Below are 24,073 nucleotides of genomic sequence, written 5' to 3'. Positions count from 1 at the left end.
ATTAATGCAATGTAATGTCAGAAGATCTATTGACATAATGCTCAAAAAATCTTACCAGTACTTTGCATCATTGTTATTCTTAGTAATTTTCTCTGAGTGAAATTGTTTACTATACATCTTCCACGAAACTTGATCATTCGAACGAAATTGTTAGTCTTCAAACGCGTCTAGCCGCCTTTTGACTTCCCAAGACTCGCTGCTCAACTCAAAGCCTCAAACAAACCCTGTGTCTATGCAACTACGTGATTCGGGAACCCGAAAACTCCAAAGCATTAGAGCGTAAATAGTTACATAGCTGTAATTCACAGACAGAAAATTAATATTTATATTTATAGATGCACTTCGAATTATAACACGATTTGCTGTCATAAATGCTCACGCAGTATGGTACACTGACATCTGTCATCAGACGCTATCTGAAAACAAGGTGGCGACGTTCTGTGCGGAGTGGGCGGATATAAACATTCCAGTTGTCTGAGTCCTGGGGTCGACAATATCTCCCAATAATAGATGTAAATAAGGTTGATTGACTGTTAGATTAAATTATCCCAGGAAAAAATGTCAAAATTTGTGTACTGATTGAATAAACCTGTCGTGCGGTTCATGTGTTAACAGCTCCGTAACTTGCTTCCCGTGAGTGTGTGAGTCATTGTATGCGCGCAAGTTTAATAAATTTAATAGAGTAAAATGGCTTGGCGTTTTAAGGCTTCCAAATATAAAAATGCGGCGCCCATAGTACCGAAACCGGAGGCATGCATACGTGACATATTTGTGGGTTCATATCAAACGTATGGGAATAATATTACCGCTTCCGCCACTTTTATGGCATTTAACGTCGATCACAATGGTAAGTGTGCAGCTAGTTTGTTCTTTATTTAAAAGACAACGTGGTGGAGTGTGAAATTTACTCTTGTTTAAACAACGTCATTAAAACTTCAAAATTAATTACACTGGCTGGTGTTGACAAACCCGTCTATATAAATGAATGTATAGATAAATTTGCAACACTAGGAACTTTAAAGAACAGTCAGCAGAAGTTAACTACAAATACAGAATAATACATCAGTTCCATATTTTGTTGCATATATTTCCATTTAATCAATTTCAGACTTGCCCATAGTGTTGGCTTTATAAAAACTTCTTTATTTTTGTTTTTTATTCATAATCACCTGTTAAAACTAGAAAAATATGTAAATATGTATTGCATGGTAGGTTACATGCATTTTATTGGTCACTTACTTGTTTTCCTTCTTGCAGGTTCAAGTCTTGCTGTTCTTCCGATTGATGATTGTGGACGTAAGAGCAAGACCATGCCCTTGCTCCATGCACATAGTGACACTGTTACAGACATGGACTTTTCACCATTCCATGACAATATTTTAGCAACAGGATCACAAGACTGCCTTGTACGAATTTTCAATGTTAACTACATATGTGACAATTTGATAAGTTGTTAACAGATTTTTTATTTGTTAAGCAAAAACACACTCTCTCTCTCTCTCTCTCTCTCTCTCTCTCTCTCTCTCCCCCTCTCTCCCCCTCTCCCACTCTCCCCCTCTCCCCCCTCTCCCACTCTCCCCCCCCTCTCCCTCTCTCCCCCCCCTCTCACTCTCTCCCCCCTCTGTGTGTGTGTATGTGTGTGTGTGTGTGTGTGTGTGTGTGTGTGTGTGTGTGTGTGTGATTCTGATAAAGGCCTGTTTGGCTGAAAGCTTTGTTTTGACAGACAGTCTTCTTGTTGCCAAAATAATCTTGAACATGACTGTGAATCAACAACTGTATAAATCTAAAGAGATTGTAAAAATCAGCCAACCATTTGCAATACAAAGGTTTATTAGCTCTTGACCTAAATTTCGATAGTCCTAAAAATAACAACGCCCACTCCTTCTGAAGAAGATATTTTGAGAAGTATTGAAACCTAGGTCAGGTGCTAATTAAACTGTGTTTTGCAACTGGTTGGCTGATTTTTTTTTTTTTTTTTTTTTTTTTTTTTTTTTTTTTTTTTTTTTTTTTCAATCTCTTTAGATTTCAACCTCTTCTTTTTGTTGTTCCTTTCTGCGACTAACCATCTCCAGGTGAGTAGCAACTATACTTTTCATAGTACTATTAGTATTTCATCCTTTGTTTACTTGTAATTAATTATTAAATTATGATTTCCATTGAATAAAATTGGGATAGTAAAGTTTTCTCTCTTTAGTGTTGTAACATTACCTTGTAAGACTTGTGTGGTGTTCATTGTATTGACACACACACGTGTGTCAGAGTTTATTTTTCAATGGAGCATAAAATCAACATAACTGCATACTAGCTGATGGACCATAGAAGAACTTATATAAGCTTTTACGACTGCCTTCTTTCCCCATTTTTAAACAGGGCAATGGGTTCCTTGGGGCAGAGCCTATGTGTATATAATAATATAGCCTGTGAGCAATGTAGTAATGCTGCTGACCTTTTCAGAGTATGTAAATAAAAAAAAAGATGTCTAATAGCTATTAAAGAAAGTTAAAATGATGACCAAGTAAATTATTATGTTAGAGCTGTTCATTGGAGTGTAGAAGGTAGTACTTGTACACACAGGCAACGAAAAGACTATTTTTTTTACTGTGGTTTAGCTGCCAGGAGGATATTATTAATACTGTAATTGTTTTGAAAGTGTTATTGTTAGATTTAGTAATGGTAACTGCAGACTATGAGTATAATGAAATTATAGTACCGTTTTGTGTCAAGAAATGCTGATTGGTTTTTAGCTGTGATTTTTTGCCTACTATAATGTGATATTTGAGGACCAGTGGATAGAGCACTAAACACTAGCCCTGGAAATCCTGGACTCAATCGGAGAGAGCGGTGGGGATTCACCATCATTCCAGTCCCCCCCCCCCCCCCCCCTCCCTCCCCGTCTCCAAGGTTATCCCCGGGTCTACTCACACCCAAACCTCCATAAGTCAGACCCTCAGATAGGTACTAAACATTTTATGTTCATAGAGTATCAACCAAAACACCGATTTAGTTTGTGCTGTGTGCTGTTGTCCAGTAGAACACACATAAACAGTAATTAAAAGTAACGCTACAACTTCAGAGCACAGAAAACCATATCTGTGAGTAATTGATTTGTAGATCTCATGTGGGTAAGTTAGTAGAGCATGTGGTTGTTGTACTAAAGGTCCTGTGTCCAAATGCCATGGATGACAATTATTTTTAAATGTTTATGCATTAACTGTTGTATGGGAGGACATATTCCTGGCACATAAAAGGAGTTTGTAGCAATATTCTTTTGGCAGCCTGCTTTTGCTTGGGTAGTTCAAAGTTGCAACCCTATAGAGTACATTTGTATAGATAGATGTTGCGTTTGTACTCTATAAGCGATAATTTGTAGAAAGTTCTGGTAGAATGCAAGTACTTTACTATGCCCTTACATGGCACTGGCTGGATGCATAATGCAGATGCTATATTTCAGAAAGAAGACTATGTGGGGGTTGCTACTTTGGGTAGGGCAGGTAGGGTTTGAGAAAGGGGTTGGGGGTGGGTGGCTAGCAGATCTGAGGGAGGCAACTGATTTGCCAGCTAGGATTGCAGGAGGGAGAGGTGGCAAGTGCATGGGTGGGGCATGATGCACAGGTATCAGAGCTAGTGGGGAGTGCTGCACACTGACAGTGATGTGGGGATATGAATTCAGTGGCAGTGATAGGATGAAGAATGAGGAAACAGTTGGGTGGAGAGTGTGGGGGCAGAGGGTTATTGGAGACTGATCGGGATAGTTACAGGAATGGAGGATGTGTTACAAGAATAACTCCCATCTCTGCAGTTCAGAGAAGATGGTGGTGGAATGAAGAATTCAGAGGGCCCAAGTTGTGAAGCAGCCATTGAAACTGAGCATGTTATGCATAGCCTCATGTTGTGCCATGGGTGATCAACTTTGTTCTTGGCAACAAAAATGCTGAATGAAGACAAGTTTGGGTTCAGGAGCGATTTGGATTCAGGAACGATTAGGAACAAGAGAGGCAATTCTGTCACTGAACCTCCTCATTAAAAAGCAATTCTTCTTCTTCTTCTTCTTCTTCTTTCTCTTTCTGAAACATTTCTGCTTATGCAGACCATTCACAGAGCATCTCCCAAACTTCTCTTTTCTTGTACATTCTATCATTTAGCATCTCCTCCCACTACAGTCCTCTTTGGCTCACATCATCCTTTACTTGGTCTCTCGATCTTAAGCTGTATTCTGTTCAGATCTTTCATTGTCCAAGTCCTTCATTTAGATTCATAATTCAAAATTGGTAGATAATATGACTTGCATTTTCTTATCTTTGCGTTGGCTGTTATTTTCCAGTTTGTAATTATGTCCTATACACAACAATAAAATTTTGAACAATTTTCTATTCTCTCCGAAATTTCATCCTTGATGTTTCCTTTATTGATTAACTACTTCCTAGATACTTGAAAGCATCTACTTCTTTAATAATATTTCCATTGAAACTTACATCCTTAATATTTTTTACATTTTTATTACTGATTTTCATTACTTCACTTTTTGTTGAGCTTACCTCCATGCCTGCTTTTCAGTTACTGTACTCTCTGCCATGTATCTAGTTGCTCCCCCAATTTCTGCTCATTTTCTTCCCAAGTCATCACATCTGCTTGTGCTATGATTTTCATGTCATCTGCTGTTGACTCTTGCTTGACTTTCCTTTTGATGTTGTCCACGACTATATTAAAAAACATTGGTGAGAGCACACTTTCGTTCCTCTGTCCCTTATAAACCATTCTGATTTTTTGCCATCTATTACAACACAATTGAGGTACTTTTTCTACATGTTCCTTTTGACAATTCCAGTCTCTTCACACCTACCCATATCTCTTACATTCTAACAGTGTAAAAACCCTTTTTTATGTCTTTGAATGCAGCTGTGCTGTCTGTTCCAAATTCTATTTCTTTTTACAATCTGTCTCGCTGCAAATATGGCATCTATAGTTGATCTTCCAGTTCGAAGTCCTTGCCGTTCTTCTCTTAGTTGTAGTTCCCTATTATTCCTGATTTTATGTTGTAAAATTATCTTTTCATAAATCTTCATGCAGTGGTACAGTAGTACTATTCCTGTGTAATCCTCAGAGAGTGACATGTTACCACTCTAAAAGATATGTACAATAATTGCCTTTGTCCAATCATCAGGAATTTTTCCATACACCCATAATATCATCATCATTATTTTATACAGCCACTGAATTCCAATAGGTCCTCCAACTTCTAACATTTCCACTGTGATGTCTTCTACTCCAGGAGCTTTGCTATTTTTCATTTCTGATAAAGATTTCTCTATATCCCACATTTGCAGATCTTCTCTTTCTGTTTCCTCTGCAGTGGTGATATTTATTTCGTCTCTCTATGTCTCGTCACATGTGTTTGTTTCATCCTGTCCTTCGTATAGTTTTTGGAAGTATTCTTTCCATACTTTCAAAACTTAATCATCCCACACAGGTTTACTTTCTTCGTTGATGTTGATGACTTTTGAAGTATTTCTTTTTTCTTCTTTTTGCCCTCAGGGGCTCAGCATTTGTTTGGTGAATATGGGCTTGGTGAGTGTTCCTGAGCTGGGGACTGGTAAGCACCGTAAGTCCTCTTATCACCATAAGCTCTGGGCGTGCTCCAGCGACCACTGTGCAGCATGGCAGTGGAACACTGTGTGTCACAGGGCTTGGGGCTCTTGGCTTGACTGCCCAGATTGAGAGCGGGTAAAAAGTCTATAAAAAAAATCCTCAATGTCAAGGTGTGCTGCGCACTGATGTGATGCGTGGCTTATAAAGTGGAACAGCCATTAGCAGGTAACCTCCGGGGAACCTGCTGCACCTCACTTACATAAGGTTTACCTAGGCATGTGGGGCTCTGTCTAAGTGGGCTTTTATTTCTGTAACTCCTTGTGTGACTGGCATGGATCCTTCAAAATCATCTCTTCCTCCTCCTAGCAGAAATGGTGGGCCGCTGGTAGGTGCCGACAGCCAAGCAAAGAAGAGGGCTCATGTAACCAGTCCTCCAGACTTGGGGATTGTGCAGACTCATTCAGTATCAAGTAACAGAATACGTGCTGCTGGCCAGAATGTGTTTCTTATGATTAAATGGAAAGAGGGGAACTTTGAGAGCGTTTCATATTTTTACATTTAGAAATGTTTAGAGGGAATCACTGTAAGCTTAAAATCTGTCAAGTGCTTGCAAAGCAAGATGCTGTTGATAGAAACATCTAATTCCTAACAAATGAAGAACATCCAGAAAGCTCGATGCCTCAGGGAGTATGCAATAGAAAGCAAACTGCACAACACCTTGAACTACAGCAAACGTGTTGTGACTTGCATGGATCTGGGTGACATTCCCTGAGAAGAACTGAAAGCTGAGTGGTTCCAGGAAGGCATTGTTCAGGTACAGAACGTGACAACATGGGTGGATGGCGATATTGTGAAATCAGGCTCATCTGTACTGACTTCCAGCAGCACGAAACTTCCAGAGCACTTAAAGTCTGGTTTCCTTCGCCTTGGCATGTCGCCTTATTTTCCCAACCCAACGCGCTGTTTTACATGTCAGCACTTTGGGCATACAACCTTAGGTTGTAAAGGAGCAGCCACTTGTGGCAGATGTGGTAAGGCCACCCATGAAGGTGTTGGTTGTTCACCTCCTCCAAAGTGTGTAAAGTGCTCTGGGTATCACCCTTTGTGGAATAGGGACTGCAGTGTCTTCCTTGAAGAAAGAAAGCTACCAGGAGATCAAAACAGCTAACCATATCTTATATGGTGAGGCCAAAAACATGTATAAGGCCATGCAGCCCCCAAAGTTTGCTACCTCCCTTGCATCTGTTTCTAAACAGCCAGTACAGAAGACTGATGTTGCCACACAAATGGAGGTTGGTCATGTCACCACTGCTGCCTGCCTTTGCCAGAGCACTTGTGCTGCTGCAGTTGCTTCAAAGCCTTCACTACCTCCCAGAACAACAGACAAGGCCATGGTCACTAACACTATGCTCCTCCAAAGGTTCAGTCTGGTCCAGTAACCTGAGCTACCACTGCCACAGTTGTGGCTTCGAAGCCTATCCAGGCAAAAAATCAAAGACCAGGTGTCCATCACTGCCAGAGCATGGAAGTAAACAGTCTAAGAATGCCGACATCATTCTGTCGGACACATCTCTTGACTCTTCGTTAGGGCTAATGGACCTTGATGTTGGACTGTGGCAAACTTCTCGCCGCAAGACTGAACCCCCACCCATTATGGGCTCCCCTCCCTGGTGGAATAACAGGGTGAAAGTGCAACCCCATTACACAGTGGAATATTAATAGGTTCAGGACTTATGTGGGGAAACAAACTGCTAGCACAGGAAAGCCCCCTGTGCCTGTGTATACAAAAAGTACATTTTAAGGCCGCTGACACCCCTATGCTGAAAGGATGACTTGACTGGCGACAGAACCAAGGGAGGGGTTGCTGTGTTTGTAAATAACATGCATCACTCCTCTGCTGTCCCCGTGACTACTGACCTGCAAGCAGTTGCTGTAGAAATTCATGTGTGTTGGAGGATCACAGTTTGCTCACTGAATCTATCTCTGGAAGATGCAATAGACTTGGAGACCTCTCATAGATTTTATGGAACAACTCCCATGATCATTTCTCGTGCCAGGAGACTTCATGGCCCTTTGTGCCATGCGGGGCTTGATCACTACTTCCCCACGGGGTCAGGTTTTGGGAAGCCTTATGACGTCTCACAAGTAATGCATCCCCAACACAGGTACTCACACTGATTTCTGTACTGCTGCTGGGTCATTCCCAGCTACTGACCTCTCTTTTTGCTCTCCAGCTCCCACATACTGCTCATTGGGAGGTCATTGACGACCTTCATTCTAGTGACTTCCCACTTTGCGTCCACCTACTGGATGGAACATTGTCTGAAGATAAGCCACAAAAATGGATGCTGAGCAGGGCTGGCTGAATGCTGTTCAGCCAGCTAGCTGTATTTGAATGCCGCAACAGTGTCCAGGAATGGGTGGACCACATCACATTAATGATCCATCATGCCGGTGACCTATCAATTCCAAAGTCCTCAGGTCATCTGAGGAGGCAACCTGTACCTAGGTGGACAGATGAGAGCCATTCACGCATCTGGGACAGGCTTGTGGCTCTTTGACGGCTAAAATGCACTCGACAGCAGACAACCTCACAGCCTTTTGAGTCTTAAGAGCCAAGGCTCAACACAATTAAAGAGAGCAAGAAACGGTAATGGCAGATGTTCCTAGACTCTGTCAATTGTTGTACAAAAGTATGGGAAGCCATCTGGAGGATTTCTGGTAAACACAGTCGTTTACCAATGGCAGCAGTGCTGAAACAGGTGTCTCTAAACAACAACAGAGACATCACTTAGACGATGGCAGAGCATTTTGCAGCAACTGCAGCCAGGATCCAATGTATCGCCACCAACATATGACTGCAGAGAGGGGCAAGTCGGACATCAGATCCCACAATTCTGAGTCTTAAACTGCTCTTTCTTCACATTGGAGCTGGATTTGGCGCTGTCTGAGACTCGCGATACTGCATGTGGTCTTGACCAAATTTATTTATTTATTTATTTATTTTATTTATCCATCCGTTGACAATAAATATTGTATGGATGTTGTCAAGCCATTTCAAAGAAATAGACACAAACAATATATACGTAAAAAAGTACAAAACAAAATAATACAATGAGGTTAATAATAATACAATGTAAGTAATATAGCCTATATACATCCCTGCTTGTTATTTTAAATGCATAGTCTGTTTTTCATAAGGCTTTAGTTTTGTCCTCCCTAAACGGCAAGTCCTTATATACACCACACTGCTTAGGTATATATTTACATCACACAACCGCTGTCCTTTAAGTATGTAATGCAATGAATGATTAGGTAATGAATGATTAGGTAGGGCCTACATATTGAGTATTTTCCATTTTGCCTTTATAAATATCATCAGAAAATATTTATTTGAGCTACATAGTCATTTACACAATAAAAACATTGTTCTACTAGAAATTTTTTAAATTCTGTTTTAAATTTGTCATCATCTTCTAACTTCCTGATGTTGACTGGCAGTGCGTTGTACAGTTTTGCACCGATATGGCTCACATGCCTTTGTGTATTCATTCTTTTTGTTCGCTGAGTATGGAGTGCTGTGCTATTACGGGTATTGTAGTTATGAAAGTCGGCATTTGTCTGAAAATCTGCAATATGGGTCCTGACATACAATACACATTTGTATATGTATAATGATGGTATAGTAAGTATTCTAAGCTTTTTGAATATGGGTTTGCAGTGTGTCTGTGGATGACTGTGAGTTATTATTCGGATGGCCCTCTTCTGCAACAAAAAAATTTGTTTTAGGCGCCCTGTTGTGGAACCCCAAAATATTATTCCGTATGTGGCAAGAGATTGAAAATAGCCGAAATATGCCATTCTGGCACCCTCTGAGGTACAAACATTTGCAATAATTCTGAGAGTAAAACAGGCTGAATTAAGTTTCTGTGCAAGTTTTATTACGTGGTCATTAAAATTTAAGTTTTCATCCACATGAATCCCCAGCAATTTTGTGGATGTCACTCTGTCTATGGCTTTGTCACCCCACACCAGATCAAGATTTACATTTTGACATCTTTTCCCAAACTGCATATAATTTGTTTTATTTACATTCAGTGTCAACCTGTTTGCATTGAGCCAAGAGTGGATGTGATTTAGTACTTTATCAGCAGTTGTTGGTAGCAACTGCTTTGGTGCACTTATTATCACGCTAGTATCATCTGCAAATATTATTGCTTTGGCTGCATCATCTGAGGTGTGAAAATCATTTATATAAACAAGAAACAATAGGGGCCCTAAGATGCTGCCTTGTGGTACTCATATTTCTACATTTTTTGCCTCTGATACTGAATTTATTTTGTGGTTAGAGTAAGGTGATGTCAGTCCTACAACCTGTGTTCTGTTTTTTAGGTATGATTCAAACCATTTTTTTCCTATCCCATGTATACCCAACGATTCCAATTTTTCTAAGAGAATGTCCTGGTTCACCGTGTCAAAAGCTTTGGAGAGGTCTAAATTTACTCCTACTACACTATAATCTTTTTCCAGATTTTTGATTATTTGTTCAGTGTAGCACATTACTGCTGTTTCGGTATTTTTACGTGCTTGGAAGCCATGCTGATTTCTGTTAAGTAAATTATGGTCGTTTAGATATGTGTTGATTCGGTGCTTCATCAGTTTTTCTAATATTTTTGAAAATGCTGGGAGGAGAGATATTGGGCGATAGTTTTCTACCTTATACTTGTCGCCGTTTTTAAATAATGGCTTCACTTTTGAAATTTTCAGCCGTTCTGGAAAAGCTCCTTCACCGAATGATAAATTGGCTATGTGTGCAATGCTACGACATTTGCCAGCAGCATCAAAGAAAATCCTCCTCAAACGTTTTAATCTTATATGCCAGACAGGCAACTTTCCAACTCGTGGAGAGAGGCAATTCTGATACCTCTCGTCAAACCCGGTAAGGAACACACATCTCCTAGTAGTTACCAGAGTGTCACTGTAATGAGCTGTGTAGAAAAGACCCTGGAGCACATGGTTAACCGTAGCCTGGTCTTTTTCCTGGACACCAGGCAACCCCTTAGCAGCTCTCAGTGTGGATGCCAGAGATTTCAGTCCACAGTTGACAACCTGCTTCTCCTAAAGGTAGCTATTCAGCACACTTTCCTATGTAAACATCACTGTCTTGGTATATTCTTAGATATCAGTAAGGCGTGTGACACTACTTGGAGACATAATATTCTGGTGCAACTCCTTCAGTGGGGCTTTCATGGTCATCTCCCCATTTTCATATGATCCTTCCTGTCTAATCGCAATTTTAGGTCTCGAGTTGGTAATGTGCTGTCGGATCATTTTGAGCAGGAGAATAGTGTTCCTCAGGACAGTGTTTTAAGTGTCACCATCTTTGCCATAACCATAAACAGTATTGTGTCTATGGTAAGGAGTCCTGTACAATGCTCCCTCTCTGTGGATGATTTTGCTGTTTTCTGCTCTTCTTCCAATGTTGCAACAGTGACCCACCAGTTGCAACTTACGGTGCGTAGGTTATAGGAGGGGAGTTCAAAGACGGGTTTTCAGTTTTCTGCAGATAAGTGCTGTGTGTGTGTGTGTGTGTGTGTGTGTGTGTGTGTGTGTGTGTGTGTGTTTTCCCAGATTGTGTTCTCAAGGTCCAACAGCCTCGAAACTTTACTGTCTTCAATGCAGAATTATATGTGTTTTGCCTGGAGCTGATGAGATGTCAAATGCTGAATTTCTTGTCTGTTCAGATTCTCTTGAGTGCTCTTCAACTTCTACAATGTTTGTACCCAGCAGATAAAGTAATCCAGAATTTCCAGATTGCCCTCCTCCAACTACAGTCGCTGAGGATGGAGGTGTCTTTTTACTGGGTACCAGGACACACGAGTGTTGTGGTGAATGAAAGGGTGGATCTAGCAGCCAAGGAGGCATGTTGTGACCCTTAGTTATTTCAGTGTGCCATACACTACATGCTGTAGCCTTGCTGTTAAGGTACAAAGTCTTGAGTTGATGGGAGGATGAGTGGTTGGAAGTGACAGACAGTAAGCTCCGTCTCATAAAGCCCACAATGTGGCCATGGTATACCCCCTTCCAACCATGTTGATGGGACAAAGACCTCCTTCCTCGTCTTTGCATAGCCCCAGCCCTATGACACATGGCATCTTGTTCTGTCACAACGACCCTTCAATGTGTGGTGCTTGTGGCTTACAGATCACTGTTCACCACATTTTACTAGAGTGTTTGATTTTTGGACCAGAAGGCAGCGGCAGATTTTGGGCCAGACCTGCCCTTTATTTTAAGTGACATAGAAACTAATGTGGTTGGGGTTTTAAGGTTCTGTGATCTGTCCAACTTGTATGTGCAGATTTTAGGGATATGGTCACATTAACAGGGTGACTGGCTTACCTACATATATAATAGGGGGAAACATTCCACGTGGGAAAAATATATCTAAAAACAAAGATGCTGTAACTTACCAAACGAAAGCGTTGGTAAAAGCACACAAACACACGTACAAATTTCAAGCTTTCGCAACCCATGGTTGCTTCATCAGGAAAGAGGGAAGGAGAGGGAAAGATGAAAGGATGTGGGTTTTAAGGGAGAGGGTAAGGAGTCATTCCAATCCTGGGAGCAGAAAGACTTACCTCAGGGGGAAAAAACGACAGGTATACACTCGCACACACGCACACTTATCCATCCGCACATATACAGACACAGGCAGACACATGTAAAGACAAAGAAGTTGGGCAGAGATGTCAGATGAGGCGGAAGTACAGAGGCATTTTTTAAGATGTTGTTGAATGACAAGTGATGTACGAGGAGCGGCAACTTGAAATTAGTGGAGGTTGAGGCCTGGTGGGTAACGGGAAGAGAGGATATATTGAAGGGCAAGTTCCCACCTCCGGAGTTCTGATGGGTTGGTGTCAGTGGGAAGTATCCAGATAACCCGGACAGTGTAACACTGTGCCAAGATGTGCTGGCCGTGCACCAAGGCATGTTTAGCCACAGGGTGATCCTCATTACCAACAAACACTGTCTGCCTGTGTCGGTTCATGCGAATGGACAGTTTGTTGCTGGTCATTCCCACATAGAAGGCTTCACAGTGTAGGCAGGTCAGTTGGTAAATCACGTGGGTGCTTTCACACGTGGCTCTGCCTTTGATCATGTACACCTTCCGGGTTACAGGACTGGAGTAGGTGGTGGTGGGATGGTGCATGGGACAGGTTTTACACCGGGGGCAGTTACAAGGGTAGGAGCCTGAGGGTAGGGAAGGTGGTTTGGGGATTTCATAGGGATGAACCAAGAGGCTACGAAGGTTAGGTGGACAGCGGAAAGACACTCTTGGTGGAGTGGGGAGGACTTCATGAAGGATGGATCTCATTTCAGGGCATGATTTGAGGAAGTCGTATCCCTGCTGGAGAGTCACATCTAGAGTCTGATCCAGTCCCGGAAAGTATCCTTGAAGATGTTGTTGAATGACAAGTGATGTACGAGGGGCGGCAACTTGAAATTAGCGGAGGTTGTGGCCTGGTGGGTAACGGAAAGAGAGGATATATTGAAAGGCAAGTTCCTATCTCCAGAGTTCTGAATGATGTTGTTGAATGACAATCTGAACTTCCGCTTCAACTGACATCTCTGCCCAACCTCTTTGTCTTTACAGATGTCTGCCTGTGTCTGTATATGTGCAGATATGTGTGTGTGTGTGTGTGTGTGTGTGTGCGTGCGTGCGTGTGTGCGCGAGTGTATACCTGTCCTTTTTTCCCCCTGAGGTAAGTCTTTCCGCTCCTGGGATTGGAATGACTTCTTACCCTCTCCCTTAAAACCCACATCCTTTTGTCTTTCCCTCTCCTTCCCTCTTTCCTGATGAAGCAATCGTGGGTTGCAAAAGCTTGAAATTTGTGTGTGTTTGTGTGTTTTTTGTCTCTATCAACATACCAATGCTTTCGTTTGGTAAGTTACAGCATCTTGCTTTTGTATATATATACAAAGATGATGTGACTTACCATACGAAAGCGCTGGCAGGTCGATAGAAACACAAACAGACACATACATACACACAAAATTCAAGCTTTCGCAACAAACTGTTGCCTCATCAGGAAAGAGGGAAGGAGAGGGAAAGACGAAAGGAAGTGGGTTTTAAGGGAGAGGGTAAGGAGTCATTCCAATCCCGGGAGCGGAAAGACTTACCTTAGGGGGAAAAAAGGACGGGTATACACTTGCGCGCGCACACACACACACACACACACACACACACACACACACACACACACACACACACACACACACACATATCCATCCACACATATATGTGTGGATGGATATGTGTGTGTGTGCGCGAGTGTATACCCGTCCTTTTTTCCCCCTAAGGTAGTCTTTCCGCTCCCGGGATTGGAATGACTCCTTACCCTCTCCCTTAAAACCCACTTCTTTTCGTCTTTCCCTCTCCTTCCCTCTTTCCTGATGAGGCAACAGTTTGTTGGTGAAAGCTTGAATTTTGTGTGTATGTATGTGTCTGTTTGTGTTTCTATCGACCTGCCAGCGCTTTCGACGTGGGAATCGACCTGCCAGCGCTTTCGTTCAGTAAGTCACCTCATCTTTGTTTTTATATATATATAATTTCAGCCAGTCATATTTCCCTGTGCCCCCTTTTCTTTACTTCTGCTTTAATCCCTATCTTAAGGCTTGTGAGATGAGTGATTGTGTGAGTGAGGTGGGAGTGAATGAATACTTGTCGTTGTATATATCTCCTCTTTACTGTGTAACTACAGCTTCACTCATTTTCTCCACATTCGTTTCTTTTAATATGTGCAAGGACACTGATGACCTCAGTGTTGAGCATTTGTAAGCTCCAAACACACACAATGCTTTCTTCTGTTACCTAATATGCAGTATAATATCTTCTTGACACCTTTATAATTCTCTTCTATTTCTTTTATGAATTTTTTCCAAAAGATTTTCCTAGGCAATAGTATCATTTTCCTTGCTGCTCTGCTTAGTCTTTTCCATTTGTCTATATTACATTCTGTTCTGTTTTTTAATCTTTACCTCCATGTGTTATTCTTCTTCTTGGTTGCTGCTGCAATTCTCTGATTCCCCCATTGAGTTTCTTTGTATTTGACTTTTGTTGATTTCCTTCCACGAGTTTCTTCCGTAGCCTTGACTAGGACCTGTTTGAACCTCCTCCATTCTGCTCTCATCTCTACGTAGCTGTGTTTTAATCTTCTCCCTGTCTATCACTTCGGTTTCTCTATCTTTCAGGTTCCAGCATTTGATTTTTAGCTGTCTTTTTTTTTCCTCGTGTGTATCTTTTCTGAATTTCTTCAGTGTCCTTACCAGTACTCTGCGGTCTCTGTCGAGATTAATGCTTGGTATCACTTTCACTTCTGTCAGGCATCTTGTGATTTCATCGGTTGTTATTATACAGTATATTAAGGATTTCTAAGTCACAACTACATTGGTAAACTTGTGACTCATTTTCTTATACCATCCACTACCAGTTATCCATTTATTTCCCAGACATGTATCTAGTATTACCTCAACTTCTTCCTTGTTTCTGTGAGCGTTTCCTTGGCTTCCTATGGCTGTTTCATGTCCTTTTCTTTCATTTTCAACTCTAGCATTAAAGTCTCCTGTCATCACTGTCTTGTTAGATGTTACAACATTTCCAGTTTAGTTATAAATTCTTCCTTCTCATCTGTTTCTCATCCTGTCAGAGGAGCATAAACCTGGACTACATCAAGAATATTTCCATCCATCATTATCTTAAAATTTGAATTATTCTGTCAGTTACATTTTCCACATTAAGTAATTTGTTCACTGGTTCCTCAGCTACTATTAGTGCTATACTATTTCTTCTTTTGTCTCTTCCTGACCATCACACCTTATATCCTGTTTTCAGTGTCTTACTACCAGTCCCTTTCTTTCATACCTCCCCTAGTCCCATTATCAGTATACTCCTTTCTGTCATTATCCATTTGATATCTTGTATTCTTGCATCCTTTTCTAAGGGTACAACATTAATTGTCCTAATTCTTATACATTTGTTGGGAAAAATCTGTCTTTCATTGGGACCATGTTGACCATCATATCTAGCAGATCTGTTCAAAGGCTTGTTAGTTTTGGTACTGGTTTTGATCCAATGCTCATTTGACTGTTGAAAGCAAACGGATTACCCACTGCTGGTTTGCTGTCCCTATCATGGCTTTGCCAGAGCTCTTTTGGCCAAAACTTTTCGAGGTTGCTGTTGGGCTTTCACAGCTGTTGCAGTGGTCTCGGAGGTGCACACAGTTCCCATTATACTTGGCCCCTACTGGTATTCCAATACTTCATGCTGTTGCCCATCTCCCATGACATGGATGAGTGGGTTTGACTTTTGGGAGAGGAAAGCAGTTACGAAAAATAAACTTACATTGCCTTTGTAAACCTGGAAAAGGGTTTTGATAACAGTAGCTGACTGTTCTTAGCACTGAACAAAACAGCTGTAAAATTCAAAGACATGCGGAGGTGCTCAGCTTCTACAAGAACAAAGTAACTGTGATTAGAAATTTTTATGAGGGACAAGAAGCAAAAATTAGAAAAAGACTGTTCCAAATAAAGCTTTCGGCCTATAAGGCCTTCGTCAAAAATCTCTCTCTCTCTCTCTCTCTCTCTCTCTCTCTCTCTCTCTCTCTCTCTCACACACACACACACACACACACACACACACACACAACTGCAGTCTGAGGCAACTGTAGCCACACTGCGAGCAGCAGTACCAGTGCATGATGGGAGTGGCGACTGGGTGGGGGTAAGGAGGAGGCTGGGGTGGGGAGGTGGAGGAATAGTAGGATAGGGGTGGCGAACCGTGCAGTGCTGCTAGGGAGTGCACAGGGATGAGGTGGAGAGGGTAGGGCAGCTATGTGCAGTTGGGAGACGGTGGGGCAGGGGAGGGGTGGGGAGAGAGGGTAGCGGAAAAAGAGAGAAGTAAAAAGACTGGATGCGATGGTGGAATGAGGGCTGTATGTTGTTGGAATGGGAACAGGGAGGCTGGATGGGTGAGGATTTCCCACCTGTGCAATTCAAAAAAGCTGCTGTTGGTGGGAATCATCCAGATGGCACAGGCTGTGAAGCAGTCATTCAAATGAGGGATGTCGTGCATTTTCAACTTCTCGCGGCGTAATGAATAATCCATTAAATTTCGGGCATGCAGCCGCGCAAATAAAATTTCTTCTACTGATATTTTGGCCGTGGACGATACGCAGCCGAAATATCAGTAGAAGAAATTTTATTTGCGCGGCTGCATGCCCGAAATTTAATGGATTATTGAGGGATGTCATGTTTGGCAGTGTGCTAAGCAACTGGGTGGTCCACTTGTTTCTTGGCCGCAGTTTGTCGGTGGCCATTCATGCAGACAGACAGCTTGTTTGTTACCATTCCCACATCGAATGCAGCACATTGGTTGCAGCTTAGCTTGTAAATCACGTGACTGGTCTCACAGGTAGCCCTGCATTTGATGGGACACGTGATATTTGTGATCGAACTGGAGTAGGTGGCTAGGCTGTATGGAACGGGTGGCAGCTGTCAAAATGGGGGGGTATTGCTGGAGGTCAAGGTACAGCTATGGGCACCTGTTTGATGCCATCCTATGCCAACCTGTTCATGGGCCATCTAGAAGAATCCTTCCTATACACCCAGATTCCTAAACCCCTAACCTGGTTCAGATTCATTGATGACATCTTTGCAATCTGGATTGAGGGTGAGGACACCCTATCTGCTTTCCTCCAGAACCTCAACAACTTCTCCCCCATTTGCATCTCTGAGTGAAATACAAAAAGCCACCTTCCTAGATGCTGACCACCACCTCAAAGATGGCAACATCAGTGCCTCTGTCCAAATCAAACCTATTAACCACCAGCAATACCTCCACTTCGACAGCTGGCACCCATTCCATACCAGGAAGCCCCTTCCCTACAGCCTAGCCCCCATGTTTGTCGCATCTGCAGTGATGAGCGGTCTCTCCCAAAATATACTGAAGGTCTCACTGAAGCCTTCACAAATCATAATTATCCTCCCAGCGTTGTACAAAAACAAATCTTCTGTGCCTCATCTTTCCAGTCTCCCACCATGTCTCAAAGTCCCACTGTCCAGCCACAGAGGAGCATTCCCCTCATAATTCAGTACATCCCAGGACTGAAGCAACTAAATTACATTCTCCACCAGGGTTTAGACTCCATCTCATCGTGCCCTGAAATGGAAAAATGTCCTGCCCACTATCCTTCCCACCCCTCGCACAATGATATTCCGCTGTCTGCTGAACCGACTCAATATACTTCTTCATCTCTACACAACCCACAACCCCTGCTCCCAACCCATTAGCTCATGGCTCATACCTCTGTAATAGACCTAGATGCAAGACCTGTTCCATACATCCTCCCACCGCCACCTACTCCAGTCTGATCACAAACATCACCTATCCCATCAAAGGCAGGGCTACCTGTGAAACCAGTCATGTGATCTACAAGCTAAGCTGCAACCACTGTGCTGCATTCTATGTGGGCATGATAACCAACAAGCTGTCTGTCCACATGAATGTTCACTGACAAACTGGCAAAGAAACAAGTGGACCACCCAGTTGCTGAGCATGCTGCCGTATGGATCGTTCCCACCAACACCAGCTATTTTGAATCACACAGGTGGGAACTTTCCCTGTAATGTATCCTGTGTTCCTGTAACTCTCTTGGCCTCAACCTTCATTAGTCATTATCCTCACCTATCCAGCCTCCCTGTTCCCATTCCAAAACTATACAGCCCTCATTCCACCATCGCACCCAGTCTTTTTACTTCTCTCCTTTTCCGCTACCCCCTCTCCCCATCTCTCCCCTGCCTTCCTATTCCTCTGCCTCCCCACCCCAGCCTCCTCCTTACCCCCCACCCACCCACGCACTGGTACTGCTGCTCGCAGTGTGGCTACAGTTGCCTTAGACTGCAGTCGTGTGTGTGTGTGTGTGTGTGTGTGTGTGTGTGTGTGTGTGTGTGTGTGTGTGTTTGTTTTTGATGAAAGCCTTATGGGCTGAAAGCTTTTCTTGGAACAGTTTTTGTTGTGCCTATCTGCAACACAGTATCTCCACTAGATGGTGAGTGACAACTTTCCTTTTCATAATATTGTTACATTCTATCCTGGATTTTACATTCTTTAAAAATTAGAAAAGACATGACAAAAAATGCACTCTCTTTCCTCTTATATTCATTGCTTACATCCCAGGATGCTGTAGACCAAGTTCATGAAATAACTGAGGTTGTGATCAAATTAATGAACAGAAGATATACACACTGCATTCTGCAGAGGTTATTGCTGTGCTGAGGGAGCCAAAAGGTGATTTAGAGAAGGTTCTTAGTACAATGGAAAGGATTTACTATAATCAGTATCATGTGAGAATAAACAAGAGGAGGAGTGAAGTGATGGTATACAGTTCTGAGGAAGAATATGAACCTCTGAAGAATGAGAATTGAAAGTGAGGAGTTATAAATGATAGAGAAATTTAAACAACTTTAATAAACATTTTTGGAACAGCGATCAATAAATTAAAAAAAAAAAATCCTTTTAAAATTCAGTCTTGATCACACCACATATGCTACAAGAACACAGTTTCAGTCATATCACATGACAATCATCAGAACTGTAATTTAATTTAGAAAGTAATAGAAACCTTACTAGACTGACAATAAAATATGACAAAATGCTTATAAGGATAAAATACAATAAGACTTGTTATACCCATGGCATCCTTCGAAGATGGTTGGTGAAGCACTCTTCCGAGCTGCTGTGATGTCAACTGGTGCCAGCAAGTGACAGGCATACGCTTAAATACGAAGATGCTCCGCCTACCTCTTCTCCCTCTACCTCACGTCAACCAATCAGTGTAAAACGGGTTAACATAATCGTCAAAACATAAAAAAATAGAGTACAATAATAACATAAAAATAGTTATGTATAAAATATCTCTTTACAACCAAGGTACTACTTAAATATTGTGTAAAATATCAATTAAAAGCTTTAAAATAATTGTGCAGACGATGTATACTCAGTGTGCCCTCTATGGGCTAAGGTGGTACTACCACAATGGTTTCAAAGTAAACAATGTCGTGAAGGTCTTTGGCATTGCGGCATCATATCGATATGTGAGTTGTGACTCGACTGCATTATAGAGATGAACCATCAGTGCTTCTCAATGAACAGTTGGATTTTCGTGAAAAACATTTTTATGATCTCTTTGACGAAATTCTATGAACACGTATGTACTCTTTTGTTCAGAAAATCATAGGACCCAGTTGTATCCATGGCAGAAATGTACCTTAGAACAGGACGTAAATATTTATATCACAATCTCAAACTTCCAACTAGAAATATTAGGAAATATGACTTTTAATAAATCAGTTTTATGACATTTTAAAAAGTGTAGCACTCTGCAGCTAATCATTCCATTATGACATATATCACCAGTGGCAAATAAAGTTAATATAAGACAGACAAACCGAATCTAACATAGGTGTAGACTTGCAGTTGAGTCACAACTCACATATCGATATGATGCCGCAGTGCCAAAGACCTTCACAACATTGTTGACTTTGATGAAACCATTATGGTGGTACCACCTTAGCCCATAGAGGGCACACTGAGTGTACTTAGTCTGTACAGTTATTTTAAAGCTTTTAATTGATATTTTATACAATGTTTAAGTAGTACCTTGGTTGTAAAGAGATATTTTATACGTAACTATTTTTGTGTTATTATTGTACTTTTTTTTTACATTTTGACGATTATGTGAGCCTGTTTTTCACTGACTGGTTGACGTGAGGTAGAGGGAGAAGAGGTAGGTGGATCATCTTCGTATTTAAGCGTATGCCCGTCACTTGCTGGCACCAGTTGACATCACAGCAGCTGAGAAGAGTGCTCCACCTACCATCTTCGAAGGATGCCATGGGTATAACAAGTTTTATTGTATTTTATCCTTATAAGCATTTTGTCATATTTTATTGTCAATCTAGTAAGGTTTCTATTACTTTCTAAATTAAATTACAGTTCTGATGATTGTCATGTGATATGACTGAAACTGGTCACCTATGTTCTTGTAACATACGTGGTGCGATCAAAACTGAATTTTAAAAAGAAAAAATTTTTATAGAGAAATTTACCTATTTGGGAAGCAGGATTTCAAGAGATTGTGAAGATAGGAAGATATTGTGAGCAGGATAAAGCAGACCAAAACTGCACTTAATTTTAGAAAGCACTCACCACCAAGAGTAACAGTCTGGAAATGAATCACCGAAGTGGTTTTGTGGAGTGACTGTATATGAGTGGGAAACTTGTACAGTAAGAAAGCAAGAGAGGAGAAAACTAGAAGCCCTAGAGATTTGGTGCTACAGGAGGAGGTGATATGAAAAGTACAGGAAACCAGAGCTCTCTGAAGGCGCATTCAGACAAGAAAAGACAAACCTATAAGACACATTTCAAGCTTCAATAACAACATTTTAACAATGGCACATGCTGTTGAGGGAAGAAATTGCCGGGATTGACCAAGAATTTCATACATGCAACATATTATGAGAGTTATGTGGGATATGCTATGTGCGTATGTGGAATTGAAATGGAAGGCAGAGAGAAGAATGTAATGGCATACTGCAGCAAACCAACCTCAGCATTGCACTGGAGGAGGAGGAGGAGGACGTGCCTAGGTGGTATATAGATAGTTGTTTTTTTCCTCACTGTATTTGTGAGTGGAACAGAAAAGGAAATGACAAGTAGTGGTACAGGGTACGCTCCACCATGCATCATATGATGGCTTGCAGAGCATGTATGTAGATGTAGGAAATCGGCCACTGTGCCTGAGAAAACGTGTTCATGACCTTATTCTGTTAGAAGAGCTTCGCACCTCAGTGCATATGACAAGAAAATTTGGTGCTGCAGAAAGTTCACTCTCTGCCAGTGACCTTTCATTCTCCACTCCTGCTAATGCAGATACTGCACAGTGAGAAATGGTCTTTGACTTGTATTCAAATGACGTCTGGATTTACTTCTTATACAGAGCTGTTGCCAAAAGGAACCTATCTTGTTCTTGATGGATGCTCTTCTGAGCGTACTGGATGTTATACAGCCAGCTGGTTGTTTTTGTACATGATGATCTTGTTCAGGACTGGGTGGATCACGTTACAAGTGTGGTCCACTAAGCCAATGACACATCTGTCCCTAAATCGACTGCAGTTACACACAAGATAAGATTTCTCCCCCACACACGAAAGCTGACTTCGTCATTGTATAGTGCCAAGAGGACTGCATCAGTACAGCATTCAAGGAAACCTTCAAAACCTTACATTCTTTACAGTCACTAACTTATCACTAAAAATGTAAATGTCAGTGAGAAAGCATAACCAGCAATAATTCTAGTGATATTCAATCATATCTCATTAAAATATTGACATGGTGCAAAGTTTGAAATATGACAATTTCAGACTGCCAATTTATGCTTCCCTCTGATCAGCAATTGCAATTTTCACTCTTAATTCACTGCAGATTTTTCGAACAGCAGGCAGTGAGGTACTCATCTTTGAAGTGTTGTAATAAATATGACCAATAATGGGAAGATAACCATCACATCGTCAGTCTGTGATGTGAGACAATGTGAAAAAATCAAACATTTCTAACCAGTAGTTTCCTTGCAATCATTTGAGAATGAAACATGTGAATCCAAAATATGTGGTGTTTTATTTTTTATGTCACAAATAAAACATTTTCTGAAAAACTACTTCACTGATTTCAGCATCTTTGCCTTGCTTCCATATACAGGATTGCCACAAGTTCTGGAAATCAGGGAATTTCAAACATGTCAGGGAAATTTGGAAAAAAAAGCCACTGGAAAAATCTCATTTTTGTCTCGTCATGCTCCGTCACTGGCAGGGCGCAGCTGAGTACGTTTGCTGTCTCCCTACTCACTCATTCTTACTACTTCTTCTCTTCCTACCACTCACCTCAGCTTGCAGTCAGTGCTGCCACCACTTCTTGCTGCTAGTCTAGCAGGTGCCAATGAGAGGCAGGGAGGCATGAGGAGTGGTTTGTTTGCATATGATTCTCAGAGACTGTAGATGCCACAGCCAGATACGGCGGTCATGTATGCATGAGCTGTGTCTGAGTGATTGTGTGAATGTGTGTGTCCTCTCATTTTCTGACAAAAACTAGGGCTGAAAATTTTGTTGTGAGAGTGTGATTGTCTTTTCTACGTGCCTGTCTGTGGCTCAGCAATCATATTTACAGGGAGTTGCTACCTATCCTCATTAGTATTGATTCTTTGAGTATTTGCGCAAGTTATCTGTTGCATGGATGATCACTGGGGTCTTGTTTCATCAACATGGTGTCTGTGACATGTGAATAGCTGGTCACACAAATGGAATTTCTGTGACAGGGCCAAAACACAGATCGGGCCTGCCGATCTGAAGCCCATTATTTCCCACTGATATGGAGGCCCTGCCTGTCAGATTTAGTCTCACCAATCTGTCCGCAGGATGGGTCTGTTTGTGTGTAGCATAACACAGCAGATTTTCATGGTTTTATCCATGGACCCAGGACAGATGTGCTCCTCGGCAGGCCAGAGGCCATGGGCGATGGATTTCAGGAATTGTGACCATCTCACTGCAAGTACATTGTATAGTGCAGTGTTTTGTAGACATATTAGTTATTGTTGTACATTTTGGCACTTCAAAAGTAATTTATATATTATAAAGTGTGGACGATAAGAAGAAGAAAATTGTGGCAGTCGCTGCAGTTTGTACGCTAGGTACTCATATATTTTTCAGAAGAAAAATCACACAATATCTGTAAGATAATAGACTTAACACAGTGGATTATAACTGACAATAATGAACATAGTAGAACCAACATTTTATTGATGGTCACCTGTAGTGATTGTTTACACAACTCTTCCCTGTGTTTTACACTTCTTTCAAGAGGCCTTCTTTTTTTTCTGAGGCTGTTTCTGAAGTCAATGAAGGTTTTTTAAATCTGCCTTGTGACTCCAAGGAAATTTGTATTTTTGTCATCAAATGCATTTCGTTTTATTGAAATAAAATAACAACAGTGGTCTTAATGCGCTTGCATACCATTTGGCTTGCTTTCTCCATCTAAAAACAGTTCATTACAAAAGATGTTGATGGTATCCTTAAGATTTTTGCTCACATGGGTGGGGGAGAAAGAAAGACATTCTTACAATTTTTGTCAACTTATGTCTTTCTTACCTTTGAGTCTCAAAATTTGGCAGGGAAACATGTCTGAAAATCAGGTAAATATCAGGGAATTTCACTTGGGAAACTTGATTCCTGTCTTCATTGGGTAGCATTCTTTGTGTGACATGATGTAGTAGTCCACCATATAGAGCCCATGTGAAAGAACTGTGGTGATGAGTCTTAACAATGCATGACAGGACATACTAAGCTTCACAAGAGGAGTGTTGTAACAACAGTTAAACTT

At 41.4% G+C, this 24,073-nt stretch overlaps 1 protein-coding gene across 2 annotated transcripts in view; it reads left to right on the top strand.

The window, feature by feature from the left end:
- The first annotated feature begins 422 nt into the window (after positions 1-422).
- The window catches only part of LOC124790106 (coronin-7), a 238,154-nt gene continuing 214,503 nt past the window's right edge, over positions 423-24,073 (top strand). The window contains exons 1-3 of one of the 2 annotated variants that reach the window (XM_047257675.1): positions 432-521; positions 616-847; positions 1,258-1,406. In XM_047257675.1, the coding sequence (XP_047113631.1) occupies positions 688-847; positions 1,258-1,406 (309 nt within the window). In that variant the 5' untranslated portion in view covers positions 432-521; positions 616-687. Of the gene's footprint in view, positions 848-1,257; positions 1,407-24,073 lie in introns of both variants that reach the window. The other variant, XM_047257676.1, reaches the window with a different exon arrangement.

This window comes from Schistocerca piceifrons, chromosome 3 (genome assembly GCF_021461385.2).
Source record: "Schistocerca piceifrons isolate TAMUIC-IGC-003096 chromosome 3, iqSchPice1.1, whole genome shotgun sequence".
Lineage (NCBI taxonomy): Eukaryota > Metazoa > Arthropoda > Insecta > Orthoptera > Acrididae > Schistocerca > Schistocerca piceifrons.
Note: the sequence above shows the minus strand (reverse complement) of the source record. Positions and strands in the feature narration are given on the sequence as shown.